Consider the following 27652-nt stretch of genomic DNA (forward strand, 5'->3'; position numbering starts at 1 on the left):
CTCGACTATCCCTGTTTGCCTGTGACCCTGACTTTTGGCGTGTTCTCTGTCTATCCTTGTCTGCTAGTCGTCCCGACATTTTGCTACCTCCTTACTTATCCCTTGCTGTCCTGGGCTGCTGTTTCCTCTCCATCCTCCTGTAGTCTACCCTGAGCGTGAGCTGGGAGACCCTGGGGGCCATGACCTGGAGCCAGTTGCAGCCCAGTCCATCCTCACCACTATAGGCTTTGGTGAACACCTGTTGGCTCTTAGACTCCGTGCCCTGGGGAATCTTATGCTCTAGCTCAGTGTTTCTCAACTCCAGTTCTCAAGGCGCCCCAACAGGTCATGTTTTCGGGATTTCCCTCAGATGAATTGGCTGTGGAAATCAGTGAAACTGATCAAATCACATGTGCAAAATAATGGAAATCCTGAAAACATGACCTGTTGGGGTACCTTGAGGACTGGAGTTGAGAAACACTGCTCTAGCTCCCTGCGGGATCCGTGTTGGTGCTAGGGTTGCCACCTCATCCCTTTAAACCCGAACACATATTAATTACACAGGTTCTGTGGCTGATTAAAGCGGAGGTCCACCCTAAAGTGGACCTCCGCTCATCGGAACCCTCCCCCCCTCCGGCGCCACAATTGGCACCTTTCAGGGGGGAGGGGGGTGCAGATACCTGTACAGTACAGGTATTCTGCACCCACTTCCGGGATAGCTCTCTGCGGAAAGGGGCGTAGATTACGCCCCTTTCCGCAAGTGCCCGCCCCTTTCCGCAAGTGCCCCGCTGCCTGCTGGGAAACACACAGATCCCAGAGGCAGCGGGGACCGTCCTTATTGCGCAGCGCGATTCGCGCATGCGCAGTAGGGAACCGGGAAGTGAAGCCGAAAGGCTCCATTTCCTGATTCCCATACCCAAGATGGCGGCGGCAGCACCTTACAGACGATCTAGAGATCGGCTTCGGGTGCCGACATCGCGGGCGCGCTGGACAGGTAAGTGTCACTATTTTAAAAGTCAGCAGCTGCAGTATTTGTAGCTGCTGGCTTTAAAAAAAAAAAAAAAAGCGGAGTCCCGGCGGACTCCCGCTTTAAGGTGGTGTAAGGATTAAGGTATATGTTGAAACAAAATGGTTGACCGTATGTCTTACTAAATACATGTATTTCTTTATCCTTCTCTGTAAAATAAGGACTCGTCATCTTTAGTCACGTACTCATCAAGAAGAGGCCGCATCAGCCCTAAAAAGCAGTCTACGCCCAGAAGATTGTCTTATCAGCTGATAACACCCGGAGAATTGTCTTTTCTTTGAAAATGTTGTTTTTTTACACTGCTGATGTTTGCTCTTTTCTGTCTATAAAAGATGTAATAAAGAAGCCTCAGAGCCAGAGTCAGTCAGAGAAAGTCAGAGTTAACGACGGACTTCTGAGCAGAAATACTGAATACCTCCGTGTCTCTTTGCTTAGATAAGAACTCTAACTAACAATTGGGAAACGGTAACATAACCTGACAAATAGGTGACTTGTTGAGGTCACACCTAACATTTCTGGCGCCGCGAACAAGGGACCCGCAGAAAGAAACTACAAGAGGCGAACGAACATAAGGACGGAACGAAATGGTCGGGCACATCAAGAACCACAGACAAATCCTGCGCAGGTAAGAAAAGCTTTATTTTCTTATAAACTCTGTGCTTCTTAGATTTGTGCCCACCTGATCTGTCTGAATTGTTCTTCAGGTAAACACCAACCTCTGTAGTAAGCGGGTCTTGAACTTAATATTTTGGCTTATGTTACCGTTGTTTCTTGTCTGTCTACTTGTCATCTGTCTGTTGTGAATGAGATAAGCCCTGTTTGTATGGTGTGAATTGAAACATATATCATCCCAATGGGTAACGGAATGCGCCCTTAACTCGTAAGAGTACTTTGGGGGTCCGACACTTAAGTTTGATATACGCTTTTTGATTCATGAGCCTAAAAACGGGTTGAAAGTATAAGTCCTGACTGCCTCGATAAAGCAGGAATAAGAAACGAATGCTGAGAGATTCCATGGTAATGGGAAGGAAATAAGGTCTCCACAAAGCCCGGAGATCTAGTCATATGTGTTTGGCCACCAAAAGGGAATGCTTGTATATGTTGTAGCTGTCAGTCTGGTCATAATATTTGTCAGTTGGCTAGCATATAAGGTAATTCGATTTCAGAAATCTCATCCAGGAGAGGTTTTTAATATTTTGGCACCCTAGGAGGAGAAGGCAACGAGACACTTAGTAAGTGATCCAAACGCCACCTAGGCAGGACTGTCAAAATGGGCCAGACACATGGTAAACCCCAGGAGGAATCTCAGAAATGTTATGCTGTTAAAGACATAATTACAATGTTGTATGGGAAGGATAAGGCACAGGGCACGAATAGGATTCTCAAGAAATTGGGGATGGATGGAGAAAATGGATTAAGTGTAGAAGGTTGGGAAGAAATAAAGAAAGACAGACAGGGAGAGATATTGAAGAACAGATGGGTATCACAAATACAATGTTTAATTAAGGTTTCCAACAGGGCTGAAGAGGAGGGATGGGAGTATTGTCAGGAAAAGGGTGGATGGGATATGAAGGTCCGACACAAAAGTCTTCCTTCTGCTCCCGGCGATAGGGTAAATACGGGAGATACTCCACCTCCTTATAACACCACCACACCAGGTAATGAAAGACCAAAACTTTATCCTTCCTTAAGAGGAAGAGGGTGGGTATGCCGAGTATGCGGTACCCAGAACCCAGACTGGGCACAGGAATGTGTGCATTGCGGCGCTCAAAGACCAGAGCCCGTAGCTCCAGTCCATAGTCGGACTAGGGTAATACAAGTAAATAATCCAAATGCGGGTCAAGCAGGACAGCCACCTACAGTGACCCGACAAGTCGTTCTGAGGACATGGACACCTTGGTCGGCTGACACTCTTATGGCATTAATACAGAATGCTCCTGATCCCGTAGCAAAACCTGCCGCATTCTGTAGATTCGTGACACAATTACTAGACACACATGAAGCAACTTGGCAAGATGGGGAAGATATATGTAGACATAAAATGACACTAACGATGTTTAATCAATTTATGAATGAAATTGCTCCACATAGACCACAATGGGGATCCTACCACAGATCCACCAGGAATACACCCTCGTCATATAGACTCTAGACCCCTGTTTATAGCTCAGTTACGAGAATTTTGCCAAGGGAAACAGCAGGAAAGGGGTTCGACAGCGCCCATAAAACAGGCCCCAGGTCAGACTGTTACAGAATTTTACCTCAACATGGAAAGCATGATGGCTGACGAAGGTCTAGATTTAGCCTTACCCGTCACCATTAGGGCTTTCAATCGACAGTTTATGGAAGGACTAGTACCCCAAATAGGTGACAAACTGAAGGCATGTACTCCCGAATGGAGAGCCATACGGGACAGAGGAACATTGTTGCAGAAAGCACAAGGCATAGAGGCTGATTTAGCAGAAACTAAACCCAGAAGGACACCGGGAGTTAACACTGTTGCCCGGGTCAATGAAGGAGGGAATTCCTCCCGTAAACCTCTTACCTGTTATTACTGCAACAAGGTGGGACATATAAAAAGAGACTGTAGGAAAAGGATAAAAGACGAACAGGAAGGAAACACGGACAGAGACACGAGGGACTACAGACAGAGGCGTACCAATGATAGGGACGATCCGACCGCATGACTTGCCCCAGTCCTAGCTGAATCAGAGAACAAAATGCTCCACATGTTGATGAAGGTGGAAGGTAAACATATTCCTTGTTTGGTTGACACAGGAGCGTCACGCAGTCTGTTGTCTGATTCAGTAGTCCCTCCACACATGACATCCCGTGACACCATACCCATAAGTGGTTATGACGGTCTTTTGTCCGATGCCCCACTGACTAAACCTTAAAAAGTAAAAATAGGGGGGAATGGCAACCACCTGACACTTGTGTATTGTTGCAATATGTAGATGACCTATTGTTATGTTGTCCGGATAACGATACTTGTTTAAAAGCCACTCTCTCATTGTTACAATTCCTGGCTGAAAAAGGGTGCAAGGTGAATAGAACTAAGTTACAGGTATGTCAGAAAAAGGTTGTCTTTTTGGGCCACTGTATATCCCAGGGTACTCGACATCTCACTGAAGACCGAGTCCAGGCCATAAGACAAATGAATATCCCACGCAACTTTAAGCAACTTCGTATGTTTCTGGGAATGGTGTCATATTGTAGACAATGGATACCACATGCCAGTTCTCTGATGCAGCCATTGTATGATTGCTTGAAAATAGTACCCTATGTACTCACAGAAGCAGGTCATGAATCTTTTAGCACCTTAAAAAGGTTACTAATTTCGGCACCTGCGATCGGGATCCCTGATTATACCAAAACATTTCATTTGTACATTGCTGAAATCACGGGACACGCAACAGGGGTGTTGACACAACAACACATCAAACAAAGGCCGGTAGCATACTTCTCGGCGGCTCTCGATCCTGTCTCTAGAGGATCACCGTCCTGTGTACGAGCAGTCGCAGCAGTGTCAATTATCATTGACAAATCCTCAGAAATTGTCTTAGACAATCCTGTAGTGGTACATACCACACATGACATACACGCCATCTTGTCACAGGTCCAGCCAAAACACATATCAATGGCAAGGCAGCTGCGTCTACAATGCACTTTGCTCCTACCCCCCAATGTTACCTTTCAGCGATGCACTTCTTTTAACTTAGCACAGCTTTTACCATTACAGACAGATTTGACAGGGGGGAGTAATGATGATAATGGTGTAGACACAGCACAAGATACTCAGGATTCTGACACACTTTCATTTCATGACATAACATCTGATGAACACGATTGTTTTCAACTTATGGAACAAGAAACCACGGGGTTCCCACATGTCACAGACATACCCATTGCAAATGCAGAACACACACTGTACATAGATGGTAGTAGATTTGCCGATGACAAAGGTAAATATCACACAGGTTATGCTGTGGTAACGGACACACAGGTAATTGAGGCAAAGTCATTACCAGCACACATGTCGGCACAAGAAGCGGAACTAACCGCTCTAGAGAAAGCCCTAGAACACTTAGAGGGACAAGAAGGGAACATTTACACTGATTCCGCATACGCCTACGGTGTGGCACATGATTATGGCCACATATGGAAAGCTAGAGGTTACCTTACAGCAGCAGGCACACCTGTTAAACATGGTGAAGGAATCAAAAGAGTCCTGAACAATCTTCAAAAGGTTATAAGAGTAGCCATCATGAAGATAGCGGCACACACGAGCGCAAAAACAACTGAGGCAGAAGGAAACGCATTTGCAGATTTAACTGCAAAGAAGGCAGCTCTAGGGGAAGTAAGCCCTGAGACCTTAGCCACGGTACAGGTGAGTATGCCCGAAACCACATGGCAGCAGCTAATGGAACTACAGGAACAAGCAGGGGCTATTGAGAAGGACCGTTGGGTTAAGGAGGGAGCTGCACCAGGCCTTGACAATGTATGGAGAGAAGGAGACAAAATATGTCTACCCGCTTCTCTATACCCCGCAATGGCAGCGGCTGTTCACTTACCCACTCATGTCAGCTCCAATTCTATGTATAGGATTGTAAGCCAAGGATGGCTAGCCCCTGGATTCAGTAGTACTGCAAGGAACTACTGTGCTGCATGCCAAATCTGTCTGATTAATAAACCAGGACAGAGAGTGAAAACCCCACGTAAACATCAGGTCCGGGCCCAATATCCCTTTCAGAGACTGCAGATTGACTACATACAAATGCCTAAGAGCGGCCCCTTTGAATTTGTTCTCGTGTGCATCTGCCTATTTTCAGGCTGGCCGAAAGTTATCTTGTGAAATCAGCTACGGCAAAAGCCACCGCCAAGAAACTGATTACTGAGCTGATACCTAGGTTTGGTCTCCCAGAAACAATAGAATCAGATAGGGGGACACATTTCACGGGAGAAATAATGCAAAATGTGATGGCAATGTTAGGGGTTCAACAAAGTTTTCATACTCCTTACCACCCACAGAGTTCAGGATCAGTAGAAAGAGTAAATGGTACAATCAAGCTGAAAATACAAAAAGCCATGCAAGAGTTAAATAAACCATGGCCTGAGTGCCTAGCTTTAGCTTTGTTCTCTATTAGGTACACCCCAACAGGAAAAACAGGGTTATCCCCATATGAAATACTGTTTGGAAGTGCACCTAGATTAGGTTTATATTTTCCTCAAAGTATGCAATTACAATGTGATAGGTTAACTACGTATGTAATACAGTTGCAACAGCGTCTGACTAAAATCCACAAGAGTGTGTATTCTTCTCTTCCAGACCCTAATTCTGTCACAGGTACACACGATCTACAACCAGGAGACTATGTGTATGTAAAGAAACATACCAGAAAGACACTGGAACCAAGGTTTGAAGGTCCTTTCCAGGTGCTATTGATTACAGCAACCTCAGTGAAATTGGAAGGGAAACCTACCTGGATCCACGCTTCTCACTGTAAAAAGGAGCCAGTTGGCAAATGACAACATGTATCTTTTTATTGTTTCAGTAATTCTGGCTAATAGTTTGGTTACCTCACAGAATAAAATACACAAGGATGAAGGATTTTCTAAAAAAATGTTATTACTGAAGTTTAAATATGCTTATGCCCAGAAGTCAGGATATGAGAAATGTTGGATTTGTAGCAAATTACACCCCAGCACAGCAAGTATACCACTGATGGCAGTTCCTATAAACTATACTGACCTTGCTAACAGTAGCATTAACATAATTAGAACAAATACCAGCGAGACAGTAATGTTTAAGTCAAATGGTCTCGCCTTTTCCCCTGATTGGTGTTTCAACTTAGGGAACACAACGGGAGGAAATGGAGAATGCCAAGACAGCAAGTTTAATTTGTCCATTGTCGTATTAAATGGAAGCTTCTATCCCAGTAATTCCAGCACACACCAGACATTATCTGACTTCCTCACTAACATTGTGGATAATAATGTTAGGTGGTTAGTATCCAACTTATCCCTCTATGGATACACCTCTCGTTATAGAAATGATATCAGTTCAAGATCAGTAGCTCTAGGAAACAATATATACATCTGTTGTGAGGATAAATGTTATACTTGGATACCTAGAAGAGCTCAGGGATGGTGCTACCTCGCAAGTTTAGTACCAGTAATGGGAGTAGTAGGTGATGAACGAGGTGATCACCTATTAGAAGCTAGCATGCACCCTAGGTATCCCCTCAGGTATCGTAGTAAAAGAGAAATATTCCTGAAGAAGGACATGGCATGGGCTTGGTTCCCGTCCTGGACAGGATGGGGTATAGACTTAATGAAAAGACTAAATAACTATACAGGAATTATTAATGATGTTTTGGAGAAAAACTCTGATGACATTACTAAGTTAAATCTGGAGACCAGAGCCATCAGACAACAATTAGAATTACATGAATTAGCAATTGAAAGTATGAGTGCAGCACTGACAGGACTCTGTGAAACTACTGAGGACTATGAGTGCTGTACTTGGATACATAACACCAGCATTGAGGTACCTGACTATTATGACATCATTGCACAACACCGTACGGAAGTAAAGAATTTACAAGAGAAGGCCCGAAATATTGGTCGCGACTGGGATCCGTTTGGTGGAACTTTTAGTTTCTCAGGGTTATTCTCTTGGGTTAAGAAGGCAGCAATGACGATTATAGTGGTGCTCTTATTCGTATTTTTCTTTTATGCATGCTTTAAACTGCTCATGTGCTTTTGCAAGAAAGCCAAGGTAAATGATGCGGAAAAGATGGAACTTTTGTGAAGATAGGTGGATTTAGTTTCTTGACATCACCCATCTGTCAGAAAAGCCACTCTTCCTGAATTTTAGATGTTGGTACTGTCCAGGGGGATGGGTGTATACCCCTCTGACAACTCGCGGTCAGGGAGAGTACTCTGGATATAGGCCGACTAGAACTTGTTCAGGTGGACCCAGGGCAAGAGGGAGGGGTGATGTCAAAGGGGGAAATGTAAGGATTAAGGTATATGTTGAAACAAAATGGTTGACCGTATGTCTTACTAAATACATGTATTTCTTTATCCTTCTCTGTAAAATAAGGACTCGTCATCTTTAGTCACGTACTCATCAAGAAGAGGCCGCATCAGCCCTAAAAAGCAGTCTACGCCCAGAAGATTGTCTTATCAGCTGATAACACCCGGAGAATTGTCTTTTCTTTGAAAATGTTGTTTTTTTACACTGCTGATGTTTGCTCTTTTCTGTCTATAAAAGATGTAATAAAGAAGCCTCAGAGCCAGAGTCAGTCAGAGAAAGTCAGAGTTAACGACGGACTTCTGAGCAGAAATACTGAATACCTCCGTGTCTCTTTGCTTAGATAAGAACTCTAACTAACAATTGGGAAACGGTAACATAACCTGACAAATAGGTGACTTGTTGAGGTCACACCTAACAGTGGTAATTAAACTCTCTTGGTGCCTTATCTGCATTTAATTTAATCAGAACCTGTGTAATTCAAAGGTGTTCGGGTTTAAAGGGATGAGGTGGCAACCCTAGTTGGTGCTCCAGGGGACCTGCCTTCCTGAACCACCCCGAGTTGTATCTGTAGCAGTCAGCCGTAGTATCCACTACCTTAGAGGTGCACTCCTGACCCCAACGGGGTGCATGGTCTCAGGTGACTTGACAATTTGTTTAGATTTTGGATAATTTGTTACTTCGGATAAATCCATATTTGTTACGTTCACTAACGCTCAAATTTGAAAGGAAATTCCAATATCTATAATTTAATAGTTAGTTATTAATAGTTATTATTTCGAATTTTCGAAATTACAAATTTTCAACTTTACACATTTTTTTTTCCTAATGTACGAATTGCGATTATAACGAATGACCCAAAAAAAATTTAAATAAACTGTAAGATCTGCAGATCTGTTTGGCAATACAGATGTAACAGAAAACGCGTCCACATGTTGTTTCTAATGTCTATTGAATATTACATTAAAGTTTATTTAAAAAAAAAAAAAAAAAGGTGGAGTGGAGGCCACATGTTTCCTGTGGAGCTCCAAAGACAGCCATTCATTGTTTGTTACAATAAAGTTCAATAAAAAAAAATAAAAAAGGTGGAGTGGAGGCCACATACTTCCTGTCAACCGTGGAGCTCCACTCTGCAGCCAGAGACTCCTTCTTGGAAAGAGCAGACAGCCTGCTAAGGTTGGCATCTTCTGGGGCACCACGTAGGGGAGGATGGTACGTACCGTGCGAGATGCCCTGCTCAAGGCCTTGGATAATCTGACCGGGCAGAGCTTCAAGAGGTTCCGCAACAAACTACCAGACTGTAAAATTGAGGAAGGCTTCAGAAATATCCGCAGAGGAACACTAGAGAATAAAGATCGTGAGGATGTAGTGGATCTGATCCTGAGTCACTACGCGAATTCTTATGGAGCGAAGTTGATGGTGGATGTTCTGGAAAGCATCAATGAGAGTCGAGCGGCCTTGGAACTTAAGAAGGACCTGGAGAATGGTAAAGCTTGGCCATAGGCATTGGATGCCTGTTGTATATGGGGGTATACCGGTCACTGGCATCTTCATTTATAAGCCGGGAGGCTATAGGCTCCGTTCTCACACTTGCAGTGCGATTAATCCGCAGCGTGGGGTAGCGCGGACTACCTGTAGCTTTGGTGCAGGTTATCCGCACTTTCCCATTTCGAGGGACTGTCCCTCATTCAGGAACAAAGTCCCTCTATTCAGGGGCCTCCATTAAGGGCGCATCGGGTGCCGCCTCCTCTTTCCATCACTGTCGCCACCCCCTATTCATGCGTCCGGCCACTTTCAGGCCGCCGGGCGCATTAATTATATCGGCAGGGTTTTTTTTTAAGCACCTGATTGGAGCCAGAGGTTTTAATGGGCTTCAAAATAGGGTGGAATCCAGACGCAGACCATTGCGCTCGGAGCCCACAGAGGTGTGTTAGAATAGCAAATTAACATTCGCTATTCTAACACTGAATCGCCTCTCTGCCAATCAGGAAGTGCGGGTATAAGACACGTTTCCCGATTGGTCGAAAGAAGTGTTCTGATTGGCCGCCAAGGAGGAGGGAGGAGACGGGAGTCACCAAACAGGGGAAGGTGATGCCCGCGGAGGAGAGCCAGGTAAGCCGCCTGTGGTTGAAGTAACTGCACTGATCGACCAGACCAGTGGTGGCTGGTGCTCAAATTTTTTTTGGGGGGGGGGGGGGGCGCAAACTGAAAAATTCTACATTTAGTAATGCAGGGCTGTAAATAGGCATTTATCAGGTGATTATGTATCATTACTGCTAGATAAAACTGTGGTCATCAATTGCAGCCTCACTGTGCCCATTATGAGGGGTTCTCACCATCCCTGTGCTGAGTTCCCAGGTCTGTACACCTGCTGTGCCCATTATGAGGGGTTCTCACCATCCCTGTGCTGAGTTCTGGGGTCTGTAACCTGATGTGCCCATTATGAGGGGTTTCCACCATCCCTGCGCTGAGTTCCCGGGTCTGTAACCTGGGGTTCCCACCATCCCTGTGCTGAGCTCTTCTTTACAACATCTCTTACAAGCATTCTCTTTAGGGGTCCAATCACTGACTGACACCCTTTGCTTCCCAGATTACTTTTTTACTTCCCAGATTACTTTTTATCTCTTCCAAACTGTTGAGCAGCTCAGTACATTCTCTGCAATCATTTAAGGTGTAGAATATATGCAATTAGTGGACCTCCAGCTGTTGCAGAACTACAAGTCCCATGACGCATAGCAAGACTTTGACAGCCACAAGCATGACACCCAGAGGCATGATGGAATGTGTAGTTTTGCAACAGCTGGAGGTCCGCTAATTGCATATCCCTGATCTACACCTTAAGGCTGGGTTCACACCGCTGCGGGGGGAGAACCGGATGTGATTCGCACAGCAAATCACATCCGATCTCCGTAGCGCTGCGAGTTCAGCCATACAGATAGTATGGCTGAACTCGCAGCGGTCCCGCAGCAAACTCGCACGGGACCCTTTTTTTCGTCCGCAACAGAATCGGATCGCATGGGCGTTCACACCATGCGATCCTATTCCTGTGCGAGTCGGCAGATCGCACTGCAATATGCGATCGGATCTGGGGGTGTCATTAACATAACATTGACACCCCCAGCCGTCCGCATAGGGCAGTGTGAACTGCCGGCGGGAGGTATGCGATGCGGGAAAACGCCGCGGATTCGCGGCGTTCCCGCATCGCAGCAATGTGAACCTAGCCTAAGGCCCGGTTCACACCGCTGCGGGGGGAGATCCGGATGTGATTCGCACAGCAAATCACATCCGATCTTCGTAGCGCTGCGAGTTCAGCCATACAGATAGTATGGCTGAACTCGCAGCGGTCCCGCAGCAAACTCGCACGGGACCCTTTTTTTCGTCCGCAACAGAATCGGATCGCATGGGCGTTCACACCATGCGATCCTATTCCTGTGCGAGTCGGCAGATCGCACTGCAATATGCGATCGGATCTGGGGGTGTCATTAACATATCATTGACACTCCCAGCCGTTCGCATAGGGCAGTGTGAACTGCCGGCGGGAGTCGTGCGATGCGGGAAAACGCTGCGGATTCGCGGCGTTCCCGCATCGCAGCGGTGTGAACCCAGCCTAAATGAGTGCAGAGAATGTACTGAGCTGCTCAACAGTTTGGAAGAGATAAAAAGTAATGTGGGAAGGAAAGGGTGTCAGTCAGAGCAGTGAAGATGTATGCAAATAGAAGATAGTGAAGGGGGAGGGGATCTGTGTGATAGGGAAGGTGTACACAACATGTGGATTACATGGAGTTTTAGGGAAGAAAAGTTGAAGATGCTGCTGTCACTCCACAGGCACTGATGTGTTACAGATACTCCCTCCGGAGCACAGCGGCACTTACCTTGCTGACCGTGTCCTCCTCTCCTCTCCTCTCCTCTCCTCTCCTCTCCTCTGGTGTGAGAAAAAACAGGAAGTGGCATCTGAGTCAGATGTCAATCAAACCGCCCGGTCATAGTACTAGATACTACGAGCCCCGGGTGGAAGCTAGTGGCACTTCGGAAAGCGCCCCAAGGCGGGATAAAAGCCTGCAAATGAAGCGCCACCTCTGCAGTCTTGTGATTGCATTGACGTGGCGCTTCCCATAGTGCACTGTGTCCGGCGCTTTTACACAGTGCACTATGTTAAAGGACTTTCTTTTTTTTTCTTAAAGGGGCAGTTTTAAAAAAACATTTGTTTTTGACTACACAGGAGGGGGGGGTTGGCGGCGCCCGGGCGCCCCCTATGGACGGGCCGCCACTGGACCGGACAGACCGGGGGGGGGGGGGGGGGTTGGTGGCAGGTGCACCATTTGCCGGCCTGCCCCCCCCCCCCAAGAAAAATTACCACCAGCTGCCACTGCCTCTTTCCTCGTTTCCTCCTCTGATCTATATAGTTGTATGTAAAATTCACTATCTATCAAAAAAGGCCAGTATAAAGGAATAGTAGTGGTAAAAAAACACTTGTGGGTTTAACCAATCATATATCTATATAATAGAGCTAAGAATCGTTATGGTGATCTTGACTAAAGTGTTTCACAATTCTTTATAAACAAAGAATTCTCTCTGCTCTTCTGAAGCCACAGCCAATCAAAAAAAAGGAAGAGGAAAAACCAGGATGTCTGCCAAGAATCACAACATTCTTTATCAGTTGAACTTAAGTATAAACATTGTAACAGTTTGTCAATGGAATAGACTTCTGTGTGTAAGGCCCCTTTCACACGGGGCGGATCAGTAATGATCCGCCCCGTGATGATCCGCTCGCTCAGCGGGGTTCGCGCCGTTGTCCCCGCTGAGCCGGCTGCGGACAGGGCAGTCTCCGCACACTGTGCGGGGACCGCCCTGTCAGCTCTCCGCTCTCCTCTATGGGGGATCGGATGAGCACGGACCGCCTGCCCGTGTTCGTCCGATCCGCTCTGCAGACGGATAGAAAAATAGGATTTTCCTCCGTCTGCAGAATCGGACTGTTGCGGAGGCGGAGGAAATCGGGTGTCTGCGGATGTTCATCCGCAGACACCCGCTGTCCCATAGGGATGAATGTATGCCCGTATTTCATCCGCAAACGGAGGGATGAAATCAGACATATCATCCGCATGTGTGAAAGGGGCCTAAGTGAAAAAAGTTTAACCACTGAAACACTAAACTTTTTTTGACATTTAAAATGGGGGTTGTTGCAATATTTTAAGTCACACTGTATTTGCGCAGTGATCTTTCTAATGCAATTTTTTTTTTAAAAATGAATTAAAAAAATAAATAAAAAATAACCAATAAAGTCAGACCATTTTTTTTTGTATAATGTGAAATTTTACATCACGAAAATCGTGAGGGAATCGTGATCTTTTTATTTTAAGGAAAAAAAAATCGTGATTCTCATTTTGGCCAGAATTGTGCAGCTCTACTATCTATCTATCTATCTATCTATCTATCTATCTATCTATCTATCTATCTATCTATCTATCTATCTATCTATCTATCTATCTATCTATCTATCTATCTATCTATCTATCTATCTATCTATCTATCTATCTATCTATCTATCTATCTATCTATCTATCTATCTATCTATCTCTATTTACAGTTCTCCTTTTAAAGGGGGTGTGACAGGGGGTGTGCCTGCCTACTTTTGCTAATGGGTGTCCCTCATTCCCATTTCAGAAATTTGGGACTGCCATTGACTTCTATTATGTCCTGCAGTTGCGCCTTCTGAAAGTGCACCAAAAGTCCTGCATGCATGCCCCAAAACTGTGGGACATAACAACAGGTCACTGCTACTGTTACATGGTAATATCTGGGTTTGCAAAGTCCTTTGGTGCACACATTGTTGATTTATATTCTCTTTGTATATGCAATTGTAGATTGTTATGTTTTGTATTTATATATTTTGCATTACAGTATGCAGTTTTGGAAAGGCAGCTAATTCCCTTTCAGCCCTTCCTCTTAAAGGATAAGTTCACCTTTTGACAAAAAATAATAAATGCTAATTTTTTATTTAGCAGGTAAAAAAAAAATGTGCATTTATTTTTTGTTTTGGAAGCCTGTAAAGCCTGTAAAGCAATTAGCGGACCTCCAGCTGTTGCAGAACTACAATTCCCATGAGGCATAGCAAGACTCTGACAGCCACAAGCATGACACCCAGAGGCATGATGGGACTTGTAGTTTTGCAACAGCTGGAGGTCCGCTAATTGCATAACCCTGCTGTAAAGCATTGCACCAACGATCAGCAGATTGTTGATGCCATGCAGGTCTCCTGCAGATCTGTCAGTGTATTGAGAAGCAGATACATTCTGAAAGGAAGAATCAATGATGTACCACAGTGTCAGGGATGTGCAGTCAGGGGAGGCTGTAAAAAAAAATAAAAAAAAATTGAGCTTCGTAGCTCTGCGACCTGGGGTGGTATGGGGGTATGTAGCCTAAGACTGGCCATACACCTATAGATTATCTGCAGACTTTCTATGGTTAGATGGAAAATGTGGAATAGATTCCTCCATCTACCCTGAACTATGTGGATGGAAGAATCTCTCACTGGCCCAAGCTTCCATATCTTGCTAGTTGGCTCCGCTGGCTCTCACAATACCTGAACATTCTAATTGGGTGCCGGCATTGTTTAGGTTGAGAGCCAGCAGAGGCCAACTAGCAAGATACTGAATCTTGGCCCAGTGGGAGATTCCTCCATCCACACAGTTTAGCATACATGGAGAAATCTGTTGCCCTTTTTCCATCTAACCATAGCAAATCTGCAAATAATCTATAGGTGTATGGCCAGCTTAAGTCATACCCCACCATTGGTAAAAAATGTGGGACTCCTACGCCTTATGGTTCCAGAGATACGGGGCTCCTTGCGCAGCCTGTCAGAAGCTACATACAGAGCGGGAAGTTTAAATACAAGCCGGCACACTGTTTGCAGCAGACAGAGGATGAGCTCATAGAGCCTCTCCCCACTTCTTGTCAGAGGCACTGAGCTCAATGGACAGCTTGGAGCCTTGGACCAATGGTAAAGTACCGTTAGCCCCAGCTGTCCAATAAAAATGCTGCAGTGGAGGCCCGCCTCTCACTGCAGTGTCATAGAAGGGGGCGTGCCTAAAAGAAAAACACTCCCTCCCAGCCCAGCCCTCTTATCTACAAGGAAAAAACATGTTTATGTGTATAAGAGTTACCCACAATCCCATGTTTTTCTCACACAGTTAAGAGGGAGAAACTGATTCTGTTGAAAAGGTACAAGCTAAATCATATATTTATATGTTATAAGATAATTAATTAAATTTTTATCTATTTACTGTGAAATTACTGGTTGGAAGTTATAACTTCAAACTTCAGTTATTTTTACCTGCTTGAGAACAGATTTTGAAAATATAGTAAATTACCTTAAAAATAATATATATTAATTATTTGTATATACTTACTTATGGTAATTAACCCCTTGCCACCCAGGCCAATTCTGACACTTTTCTCCTACATGTAAAAATCATCTTTTTTTTGCTAGAAAATTACTCAGTACCACCAAATATTTTATATATATATATATATATATATATATATATATATATATATATATATTATTATTATTATTATAAATTTTTTTTTTTATTTTTTTTTTTTTTTTAGCAGACACCCTAGGGAATAAAAAAAAAAGCCCTCTGAGGGCTTCACAGAAGAGCAGTATTTATACTGAGATTAAATTACACACAGGTGGACTCTATTTACTAATTAGGTGACTTCTGAAGGCAATGGGTTCCTCTAGATTTTAGTTAGAGGTATCAGAGTAAAGGGGGCTGAATACAAATGCCCCCACCCCCACACTTTTCACATATTTATTAAAACATTTTGAAAACCATTTATCATTTTCCTTCCACTTCACAATCATGTGCCGCTTTGTGTTGGTCTATCACATAAAATCACAATAAAATACATTTACATTTGTGGTTGTAACACAACAAAATGTGGAAAATTTCAAGGGGTGTGAATACTTTTTCCAGGCACTGCATCCCTCAAATTTGCAAATGGAGTGGAATCCCCCCAAAATCCATACCTAAGGGTCTGGTATGAATTTTAAGCAGAACCCAACACTAAAAGTAAACCCTGGCCCTGTGGCTGTTGGGGAGCTATACCCCTACTCGTTCATCATAAAAAAAAGGTTGAAGTCAAAAGTAAATAAAAAAACAATAAAATAAAAATTTTAAATTAAAATAAAAAACAATAAAATTTAAATAAAACACATACAGTAGTTTATGACAAGTCCTTTTTATTTAAAAAAAAATTAAAAATTAAAAAAAGCATGTCCCCCGATGTATATCCAACGTCCATCAAAATGAACACTGTAACAAGGGGTTCCGTTCTGTTACATTTATTCATTTATTGACAGGTTCATTTATACATTTACCCTTCAGATTTGTGGAAGTAAGTACAATGATTAAAACAACACACAAGTAGTATAGTAATAAAAGAGATTTACTTAGCTTTGATTAAAGATGTATAACAGATGATAAAATACAGATAAATACAGCATTCAATCCAGGGGAGTCACAATCTTATTAGAAATGAGATACCTGTAGAGGCGACAGTCAACTTGATTCAGACTTTCTCTTCTTCAGTCCTGAATCAAACCTCAAACTGGCCCTGGCCTCCCAGTCATACTTATATGGTGTAGCTACACATGTGGTGACCCATCACATTCAGCTACCCGCTGGACTGCGCATGCGCGATGCCGCCATATGTGTTCCAACACTGTTGTACCTTAGGGCCCCTCATGGGCTCGCCACGCTTCGGGGCACAGCCCCGCATCGCTCGGCATAATTATAATATACCTCTATGTCCACTTGGATGGTGGGGCTTGAACCTGGACTCAGGGACTGAGGAACTCAGGACTGAGGACTCGGCTATGAGGAAAGATTAGAGGAACTGAATTTATTCACTCTTGATAAGAGGAGATTAAGGGGGGATATGATCAACGTGTACAAATATATAAGGGGTCCATATAGTGAACTTTGTGTTGAGTTATTCACTTTACAGTCAACACAGAGGACAAGGGGGCACTCTTTACATCTAGAGGAAAAGAGATTTCATCTCCAAATACGGAAAGGTTTCTTCACAGTAAGAGCTGTGAATGTGTGGAACAGACTCCCTGCAGAGGTGGTTATGGCCAGCTCAGTAGATTGCTTTAAGAAAGGCCTGGATTATTTCCTAAGTGTACATAATATAACTGGGTACTGACATTTATAGGTAAAGTTGATCCAGGGAAAATCCGATTGCCTCTCGGGGGATCAGGAAGGAATTTTTGTGGGTATAGAATTGGGTATATGGGATTGTATGATATTATTATTCATTTATTTTATTTTTTTTGTGGTTGAACTTGATGACATGTGTCTTTTTTCAACCTGACTAACTATGTAAGGGGTGTGACCACAAAATTCCGCGCAAGCGCAGATCGCCACAGTGTTGGAGCGCATACGGCGGCGTCGTGCATGCGCAGTCCAGTGGGTAGCCGAATGTGATGGGTTGCCATATGTGTCCCTACAATGGCAGGGAAAACAATAGCTACAACTAATGAAAAGAAAAAGGTCAAAGGTTCCCAACTTACCATAGCATAATGAAACAGATGTCTCATGCATTAAGCATGTTGTATATAGATAGAAGCAGGGCTTTTTTTTTCAGCTGGAACTTGATGGAACTCTACTATCACCACCACTATCACTTGTAAACACAGGAGTCCGGCTTCTGTGTTTACCTGTGATAGCTTGTCTCCCAACAGTTCCCACAGATCTTATCCCCTGAGCAGCTCCCACTGAGTGCAGAATGGGAACAATGAAGATGCAGGTGCCCGGGGTGCATGGCAGGTGCAGACACGGTGTGGTTCAGTTCCTGCACCTATTTTCTGAGAATAAAAGCCCCGGATAAAAGTGACTACTTATACCAACATACGGCTACAATCAGTCACCTCAAGTATACACCAACATAAAACTATTACTAAGTTTCTTGTAAATCAATAACTAAAATGAATTATGAATATGGACCCATACTACAAACACTGACCTGTGCAAAAAAAAAAGGATTGTATGGAGGCGCAGATCTGGGGAAGGGTACAGAAAAATGTCTGCAGCATTGAAGGTCCCAACGAGCACAGTGGCCTCCATCATCTGTAAATGGAAGAAGTTTGGAACCACCAGGACTCTTCCTAGTGCAGGCCGCCCAGCCAAACTTAGTGATCGGGGCAGAAGACCCTTAGTCGGAGAGATGACCAAGAACCCGATGGTGGTCACTCTGACAGAGCTCCAGCGTTTCTCTATGGAGAGAGGAGAACCTTCCAGAAGAACATTCATCTCTGTAGAGTGGCCAGACAAAGCCTCTCCTCAGTAAAAGGCACATGACAGCCTGCCTGGAGTTTGCCAAAAGGCACCTGAAGGACTCTCAGACCATGAGAAACAAAATTCTCTGGTCTGATGAAACAAAAATTGAACTCTTTGGCCTGAATAGCAAGCGTCATGTCTGGAGGAAACCAGGCACCGCTCATCACCTGGCCAATACCCTCATTACAGTGAAGCATGGTGGTGGTGGCAGCACCATGCTGTGGGGATGTTTTTCAGCGGCAGGAACTGGGAGACTGGTCAGGATCGAAGGAAAGATGAATGCAGCAAGGTACAGAGATATCCTTGATGAAAACCTGCTCTAGAGCGCTCTGAACCTCAGACTGGGGCGAAGGTTCATCTTCCAACAGGACAACAACCCTAAGCACACAGCCAAGATAACAAAGGAGTGGCTACGGTGACAACTCTGTGAATGTCCTTGGGTGGCCCAGACTTGAACCCGAATGAACATCTCTGCAGAGATCTGAACCTGGCTGTGTACGACGCACCCCATCCAACCTAATGGAGCTTGAGAGGTCCCGCAAAGCAAAATGCCCAAAAATAGGTGCGTCAAGCTTGTAGCATCAACTTAAAAAAGACTTGAGGCTGTAATTGGTGCCAAAGGGGCTTCACCAAAGTACTGAGCAAAGGCTGTGATACTTCTGTACATGGGAATTTATTTTTATTTTTAACAAATTTTCAAAAATTTCAAACCAACTTCTTTCAAGTTGTCATTATGGGGGATTGTTTGTAGAATTCTGAGGAAAATAATGAATTTAATCCATTATGGAATAAGGCTGTAACCTAACAAAATGTGGAAAAAGTGAAGCGCTGTGAATACTTTCCGGATGTACTGTAAATGCATCTTCTGTCCCAGAGAAGAAGTGTGAGCGATGTAAATAAAAGATCCTTTTTTCTCTCTCTCTCAGGAGTTTTTCCAAATGTTCTGGAAACAAGACCATCAAGGAGGCCGGTGCAGCGTGCTGAAGATGAAAGGTGACTATGTTCTTCTTTGAATCATAACCAGCAAAGTCCATTTATAACAGAAGTTTAACCACTTCAGCTCTGGAAGGTTTACCCCCCCCCATTCCTGACCAGGCCATTTTTTTGCGATACGGCACTGCGTTCTTTTAATTGACAATTGCACGGACATGCAACGCTGTACCTACATAAAATTGATGTAATTTTCCCCCCACAAATAGAGATTTATTTTGGTGGGATTTGTTCCCTTTTGCAGTTTTTTATTTTTGTGCGTATAAACAATTTTGAAAATAATATTTTTTTTAACTTTCTGATATAATATATATCCAAAAAATGTAAAAAAAAACAAATTTCTTCATCAATTTCGGCCAATATATGTTCTTCTACATATTTTTGGTTAAAAAAAAAAAAGCGAATATTGATTGGTTTGCGCAAAAGTTATAGAGTCTACAAACTATGGGATATTTTTATGCAATTTTTATTTTTTATTTTATTTACTGGTAATGGCAGCGATCAGTGACTTATAGCAGGACTGCGACATTGTGGCAGACAGATCAGACACTAATGCCGCGTACACGTGATTGGAAATTTGGCCAACAAAAGACCAATGAGAGCTTTTGGAGAATGCGACCGTGCGCGTAGGCTCCATCGGACTTTTGCTGGCCGAATTCCAGCCAGCAAAATATTGAGTGCAGGTTCTCAATTTTTTGGGTTGGAAAAAGTTCTGATCGGAAATTTCGACATGCAAAATTCCTACGCACGCTCAGAAACAGTTTGACGCATGCTCGGAAGCATTGAACTTCTTTTTCTCGGCTCATCGTAGTGTTGTACATCACCGCGTTCTTGACGGTCGAAAGTTCAGAGAACTTTTGTGTGACCGTGTGTATGCAAGCCAAGCTTGAGCAGCATTCCGTCGGAAAAAAAACACCCAAGATTTTTCTGACAGAAAATCCGCTCGTGTGTACTCGACATAAGTGAAAAATTTTGGGGACCAGTGACACCAATACAGTGATCAGTGCTAAAAAGAAAAAATATGTACTGACACTGGCAAGGGAGGGTGTTAACATCAGGGGTGATCAAAGGGTTAAATGTGTCCCTAGGAAATGCTTTCTAATGCCACGTACACACGATCGGAATTACGACCAGAAAAAGACCGATGAGAGCTTTGCATTGGAAAATGTGACCGTGTGTAGGCTCCATCGGAATTTAGCTGTCCGAATTTCTGCCAGCCAAAAATTGATAGCATGTTCTCCATTTTCCCGACGGAAAAACTTTCTATCGGTAATTCCGATCGTGTGTATGCAATTCCGACACGCCAAAAATCACGCATGCTCAGATTCAACTACGAGACAGAAGCTATTGGCTACTGGCTATTGAACTTCCTTTTTCTAGTCCCGTCGTACGTGTTGTACGTCACCGCGTTATAAACGATCGGAATTTGATGTGACCGTGTGTAGGCAAGACAGCTTGAGCCGAATTCTGTCGGGAAAACCATCAGAGCTTTTTCCGACGAGAATTCCGATCGTGTGTACGCGGCATAACTGTGTGTGTGTGTGTGTGTGTGGTGGGGGGGGTTGGGGGTGGTGGGGCTTGTACTGTGGGAAGGCAGAGATCTGTGTTCCTACTTAGCAGAAAAACAGAATGGCGATCTACCTTGTTTACATAGGCAGACCGCCGTTCTGCCACTGTCGGAAACGATCGGCGGGTCCCAGCGTACATCTGGGTTTGCTGGACCCGCTGATTGCCTCCCGATGGTTGCTGGCAGTGCACATGTATGCTGCAAACCCAGAAGTGGCGATGACCTACAGGTACGTGAATTTGACTGTAGAAGCCACCGCCCCACAGTGTATATATGTGTGTGTGTGTGTGTGTGTGTGTGTGTGTATATATATAGTATTCATCTTCTTATATTTTGCCTTCCCTCGTTCCTTCCTCTCCTCTTATTAACATGATGTAATATCATTTTGAAATAAAACCTTTCCGTTTTCATATCCGGGGAAATCCTCGCTGGGTCTCTGTGCTTCTCTGTTCAATGCAAGACAATCGTGGCTGGTGGGAGGAGCCAACGGGGTTCTGCAACCATCACAGCAACCTGATTTGGCCCTCCTCTCAAGGGCCCCTGGCCCTGATGCAAGCAGTGGGCGGGCTCTTGGGAGCCGTAAGCACACACATCCCTGTTCTGAGAGGAGAGAGAGATTGTGAGCTCCTACTAGCTGGGAACCACGATCTCTCATCTCCTATAGTCAGCCCCCCCCCCCCCCCCCACAGTTAGACCACACACAGGGAACACAACCCCTTGATCGCCCCCTGGTGTTAACCCCTTCACTGCCAGTGACATTTACACAGTAATCAGTGCATTTTTATAGCACTGTACAATTGTCAGTGGTCCCAAAAATGTGTCAAAAGTGTCCGATCTGTCTGCCGCAATGTCGCAGTCCCAATAAAAATTGCAGTTCACCGCCATTACTAGTCATTTTGTTTGGGTACTACGTCGCATGACCGCGCAATTGTCAGTTAATTGGCAGTGGCGTATCGCAAAAAATGGCCTGGTCATTGAGCAGCCAAATCTTCCCGGGGCTGAAGTGGTAAAAGAAGAATTTCACTCTCTCAATGAAAATTGACTATGTGTAATCCTTATGCTGCTAACATTAGTAAATACATAGGGAGGTATTTATATTTACTTGTTTAAAACTTTTTTTTATTCCTTCAGTAACTTCCTGGCTCCTGTTCTAGGCCAAAATGATGTTATACATCCCAGGAGTATTCTCAGAGAAGCACACCCTCCTGCCTGCATGCCTGAGCTAAGAGCAGATGGATTCCATGGAGTACTTACTATGCTGGGAGGGGGGCTGTTTTCAAAGTGGAGACATGGGTGGATGGAAGGGTGGAGTTTAATCTGAATATTAAAGACAAATTAATAGTGTTTTTGGTTTGTGGTGCTCAAGTCTAGTGTAGTTCTGCTTTAAGAGAGGAAGGGTAGAGCTGGTGTTTGTTTACTATCACATTGTTTACACCTAGTAGTTGCTGTTGTTGACTCACAGCGATCACAAGGTACAGAGCCACTCTCATTGGCTCTGTGTTGTCTAATGACAGTGTGATCACAGGCATTATAAGCCCCCATGCATGCACACTGTACACAAGGATGTTTTAACAGGGAAGTGCCCAACTGGCCATTCATTAGAATGTCAGGCCATGGTGGGGGGTAGAATGCATTAGTTGTAAATATGGCAAAATAATGTGAATTTCACCTTTTTGTTTCTGATGTCCTTCTCCAGGGCGGCCGCCAGTAACATGACCGATGCCCTGACCTGCTGCGTGTGCATGGACCTCTATACGGATCCGGTGTCTCTGCCGTGTGGCCATAGCTACTGCAAGGGTTGTATCACCAGGACGTGGCAGAACCAGCATCCAGGGGCGGCCTCCTGCCCTCTGTGCGCACGGACCTACCTCAACAGGCCGGAGCTGAACAAGAACTGGGGCCTGTGTCAGTTAGTGGAGGCCTATAGAGCTCAGCCCGGCCAACACTCCTAATAAATGAAGTCCGCGGGGGGTCTATAGGTGAACAGATCCCCCTGCAGGCCAAAATAGGCATCAGATACAGTAAAGCCCATCTCCGGGGGGAACAATACTCCCTTGCAGTGGAGTTGCCCTTATACTTAAGGCTTGAAGTGCTTCTCCTGACTAAATGGCTTTTACCATAATGCATTCTAACACTATGCTCTCTAACTATTTAAGGCGCTTGAGTCTCCAGATATTTGCAGATGATATAAATGAATGCAAAGTGTTGAAAAGTAAAAAAGTGAGAATAATGTGCAAGGTTTTAGTGTTTTCTTTATTCGCTGTTCTCTGTAAATGGAGAAGGCTGAGTGGTTTTTGGATTTCAGTGAACATACTCTAGATTACCAAAAGTATTGGGACGCCTGACTACACGCACATGAACTTTAACTGGTTCCTGACCGGCCGGTGGTTGCGGGACGGGAGTCACGTTTGGGTGAAGAGTGACCAAGAAAAGAATGAACCCTGAGAATATGATTGGATTATCTTCAAATGGGAAAGTAATATTCATTAACAATATCTCTCAAGAAATATGAAGATTTTTATCTCCCGGACACTGCGAGGTCTGTGGCCAGGAAGTATAACTCCTAATATGGGCATTCCAGGAAGTTCAATGTAAGAGACAGACCGTCTATTGCTCAACGATGTTGCTCTCATCTGGATAAGGAAATCGTGTTAATCTTGTCTATCTAAGCCCTTGTACACACGGTCGGAGATTCCGACAACCAAATCCGTCGGATCTTGTCCGAAACTGTTGTATACACACGGTCGGACGAAGTTGTCGGAAAATCCGATCGTTCAGAACGTGATGACGTTATTTCGTTACAACGGGACTATGTTCAGGCTAGTAGCCAATAGCTTTGATGTAGGAATTTGATCTGAGCATGCGTGGCACTTTGTCCGATCGGAATTCTCTACACATGATCAGAGTATGTCTGATAGGAGCATTTTGTTGGAAAATATTACCGGCAAGTTGGAAAATTTGGTCCGACGGATATTCCGACAGAAATATTTTGATGCAGACCACACACAGTGGGAATATCCAACAAAACGCTCCGATTGCACACATTCCGTCGGAATCTCCGACCGTGTGTACAAGGGCTAAGTGTGCTAATGAACTCATCTATTGTCTACTAGAGAAGATATTGACACTCAGAATAAGGTGTATTGGGGGCTCGTTATGTAACCATTGTGTAATGTTGTGGGTGGATCCGGGTCATTGTTCCCGTGGGGCCCTTCAGTATTTTCAAATGTATAAAAAGAGCCTGCATTCGTTTCAACAAAGATCCATTCCTGTTTGAACATCAATGCAGAGCCTCATCTCGTATTTAGGGGAGAATTATTCATATGGGTTCCTTGTTCAGCTGATGGAAGTGTTTGGTAGCTGCCTTGGTGTTCGGGAAGGAACTGTCCTAAACGGCTTTAACCCCTTTCATACTTGGGGTGTTGTTACACACACAAATCCCTGTGCTGTCAGAGGAGAGGAGACACGTTGTTTGTTCCTAGTAAGTAGGAACAGAAAAATGTCTCCTCTCCTACTCAGTCCTATCCCCATACAGTTAGAACACATTTAACCCCTTATGCCAGTGACATTTAAACAGTAATTAGTGCATTTTTATAGCACTGATCGCTGTATAAATGTCAATGGTCTCAAAAATGTGTCAAGTGTCTGATCTGTCCGGCGCAATACTGCTAAAAAGCACAGATCACTGTCATTACTAGTAAAAAAAAAAAAAAAATGACATAAAAATGCCATAAATCAAAACAAACAATCAATTTAGGCTTATTGTGATTATATATATATATATATATATATTTTTTTTTTACGAAAAATATATGGAAGAATACATATTGTTCTAAACTGATATAGAAATTCTTTTTTTTTTTTTTTTTTAAAACATTTTTTGGGATATTTATTATAGCAAAATGTTAAACATTTTTTTTTCAACATTGTCGCTCTTTTTTTGTGTATAGCACAAAAAATAAAAACTGCAGAGGTGATCAAATACCACCAAAAGAATTTTAACTTGCACATGATTGGATAATAAAATTAGTAGAGCTTCTCCTCATTTCAGATCTACCCCTCAGATTTATAGCAACTGTGCTTCCAAGTGTACTTTCAGTGCAATTTAAAGTGCACTTTGCACTTTTAGTTTGCACTTGTAGTGCAAAGTGCATTTGCCTTTTGTAAATAACCCCCCATGTCCGGAAGGCCTCCAAGGAGAGCCAGATGCTCACAGGCCCCTAAATGAGGGCAAGCAGCCTCTGTGTCTACAGTGGTGGTTGTGGACATGGTGCATCCTCTGCAGGCCTTGGGGCATGCTTGTCCTTTTTTTCTGCCGCCGGCCGTGTTATTGAGTCACAACATGCAGAAAAGTTGGTGGAGTGGATAAAAAAGCCGTCCTCATCCTTCTCATCCTCTGTCACCCAGGTTCAGAGTAGTTTGGCCTCCAACGCAGCTGCCTATTCCACCGGCTCCTTGTATAAAGTCACTCCTTCCGTAGCCCCACCATCATGCATGGGAGGAGTCCCCAGAAATATTCGACCACAGTATCGGTTATATGCTGTTGGAGAATGCCCAGCGATTTGAAGGCTCCGATGATGGTTCACAGGTTGAGGAAAGGAGTAACGTGTGTGTAGAGGGAGAGGGTGCCACAGAAGGACAAGAAACTGTTCCCTCAGCTGCAGCATTCATGTTGTTCCCCCAGCTGCAGCATACTGCCAAGTTTGCTCCAGTGATGAGGAGGGAGGGGATGATGAGGTCACTGACTGTACTTGGGTGCCTAAGAGAAGAGAGGAGGAGGAAGAGAACTCCAATGAGGCATGATGTCCTCTAGGGGGCAGCCACCCTATTGCATCACACTGCAGAACTCCGTAGGTGCTGCTTACTCCCCGCTGACTTTTAAAAGTTAATTGCTGTAGGCCTCTTTTGACATGTGTGCTGCAGATCACACCATTGCTGTTTTCAACCTATGTCCAAAGCAGATCAAGCGTGGCCAGAACAGCAGCCACTTGGGCACCACATGCATGACCAGACATATGATGACCTGCAATGCATTCCGTTGTCAACAGCACTTGAAAGACCCACATCAAAGAAAAAGGCGGACTTCTCCTTGCTCCTCATCTGGTATCTCCAACGCTACTTTACCTCCAGTACTCTCAAAAACCTGCACTGAGAGGAATGAAGGTATAGCAATAGGTATCCCAGGTACTTGCAGCCAATCTGCTAGCAGAACACCACCAATTGATTTTAGCAGGAAAATTTCACTGCCCCAGTTGCTGAACCATAAAAACTAATTCGGTCCCAGCCATCCACATGCTCAGTGTCTAAATGCTAGCTTGGCCAAATTGTTAGCACTGCAACTGTTTCACCTTTTCAGCTGGAAGAATCTACCCCTTTCGTGAATTTGTGGAATGTGCTGTACTTCAGTGGCAGGCTCCAAAATGCCATTTATTTTCACGGAAGGCTATTCCGGCACGTGGAAGGCAATGTTTTGGCCTCGTTAGACAGGGCGGTCAGCAGTAAGCTAAAGTTGCAGAACTCATCCGGCCTTTGCAGAGGATGAAACATCTTCAGGATGCCTTGAAGAAAGGTTTGTGTAACTAATTTCCAGACCCTGAGAGGATACCATTTCCTGGTGCTGGACAACACGTTGCTGAGGCTTTGTTCAGTCAGAGGAAGAAGGGTGGAGAAGGTGGCCGGCTGACCGATGCCTTTAAACAATTTTTCAGTCCACAGCATCAAGGTCTGATCGGTTCAAGCAACCATCGCCAGCGCCTTCATTATATGGTGCAGGAATATCTAGGGGCAAGAGCAGACTCAAAGACCTTTCAAACAGAGCATCCACTAGGTTACTTGAGGATGGACCACTGGCCAGAACTTGCTCAATATGCAATTGAGCTACTGGCCTGTCCTGCATCCAGTGTGCTTTCTGAACACACATTCAGTGCTGCTGGAGGGTTTGTAAGGGATCAAAAAGTGCACCTGTCCACAGACTCCATTAATAGGCTCACATTCATAAAAATGAATCAGTCTTGGATCAGCAGCTATCAAGCACCTGATGCTGATGTAACTTTTAAAAAAAAATTGCTGCGGGGTTCCCCCTAATATCCATACCAGACCTGAAGGGCCTGGTATGGATTTTGGGGGGATATCCACGCCATTTTGTTTTGGTATTTTTGGCACAGGGTTTCCCTTAATATTCATACCAGACCCAAAGGGCCTGGTAATGGACTGGGGGGAGACCCGTGAGGTTTTTTTCAATGATTTTTATCTATATTGACAGGCTCTGACAATACATTACAGCCGCAAGCAGTTTTAAATGACATTTTTCCTTTAGAAATGTCATTTTACTATGGTACTGTTATAAACATGGGGAAGATGCGCTACTTTACAGGCAGACTAAGGAGGGCCCCAGGCACGATATTTAAAGGAATATTTCATTTTTATTGTGTCACTTTAAGCATTATTAACTGCATCAGCAACAGAAGATTTTACTCCCTTCCTGACCAGAACACTTTTTACAATTTGGCACTGCGTCATTTTAACTGACAATTGCGCGGTCGTGCGACGCTGTACTCAAACGAAATTTGGGTCCTTTTTTCCCCACAAATAGAGCTTTCTTTTGGTAGTATTTGATCACCTCTGTGGTTTTTATTTTTTGCACTATAAACAAAAGAAAAGCATCAATTTTGAAAAAACACAATAGGGGTTATTTACTAAAGGCA

General features: G+C 44.1%; 1 protein-coding gene across 1 annotated transcript; it reads left to right on the forward strand.

The window, feature by feature from the left end:
* Positions 1 to 9157: 9157 nt before the first annotated feature.
* LOC143923517 (uncharacterized) lies at positions 9158 to 23185 on the forward strand. The gene is made up of 3 exons (XM_077447236.1): positions 9158 to 9531; positions 19318 to 19384; positions 22645 to 23185. The coding sequence occupies exons 1-3, from the start codon at positions 9255 to 9257 to the stop codon at positions 22898 to 22900; spliced, it is 600 nt and encodes a 199-aa protein (XP_077303362.1). The 5' UTR covers positions 9158 to 9254; the 3' UTR covers positions 22901 to 23185.
* The last annotated feature ends 4467 nt before the right edge of the window (positions 23186 to 27652 follow it).

Source organism: Lithobates pipiens, unplaced genomic scaffold (assembly GCF_037356315.1).
Source record: "Lithobates pipiens isolate NorthernLeopardFrog02 unplaced genomic scaffold, aLitPip1_a1.2 Scaffold_22, whole genome shotgun sequence".
In the NCBI taxonomy this organism is placed as follows: Eukaryota; Metazoa; Chordata; class Amphibia; order Anura; family Ranidae; genus Lithobates; species Lithobates pipiens.

Bases quoted from the DNA above. Each gene is read 5' to 3' on its own strand.
- LOC143923517 (XM_077447236.1), top strand. From the start codon at position 9,255: ATGGTACGTACCGTGCGAGATGCCCTGCTCAAGGCCTTGGATAATCTG. The intron at 9,532-19,317 runs GTAAAGCTTGGC...TCTCTCTCTCAG, and splicing joins TAAGAAGGACCTGGAGAATG to GAGTTTTTCCAAATGTTCTG. The intron at 19,385-22,644 runs GTGACTATGTTC...GTCCTTCTCCAG, and splicing joins CAGCGTGCTGAAGATGAAAG to GGCGGCCGCCAGTAACATGA.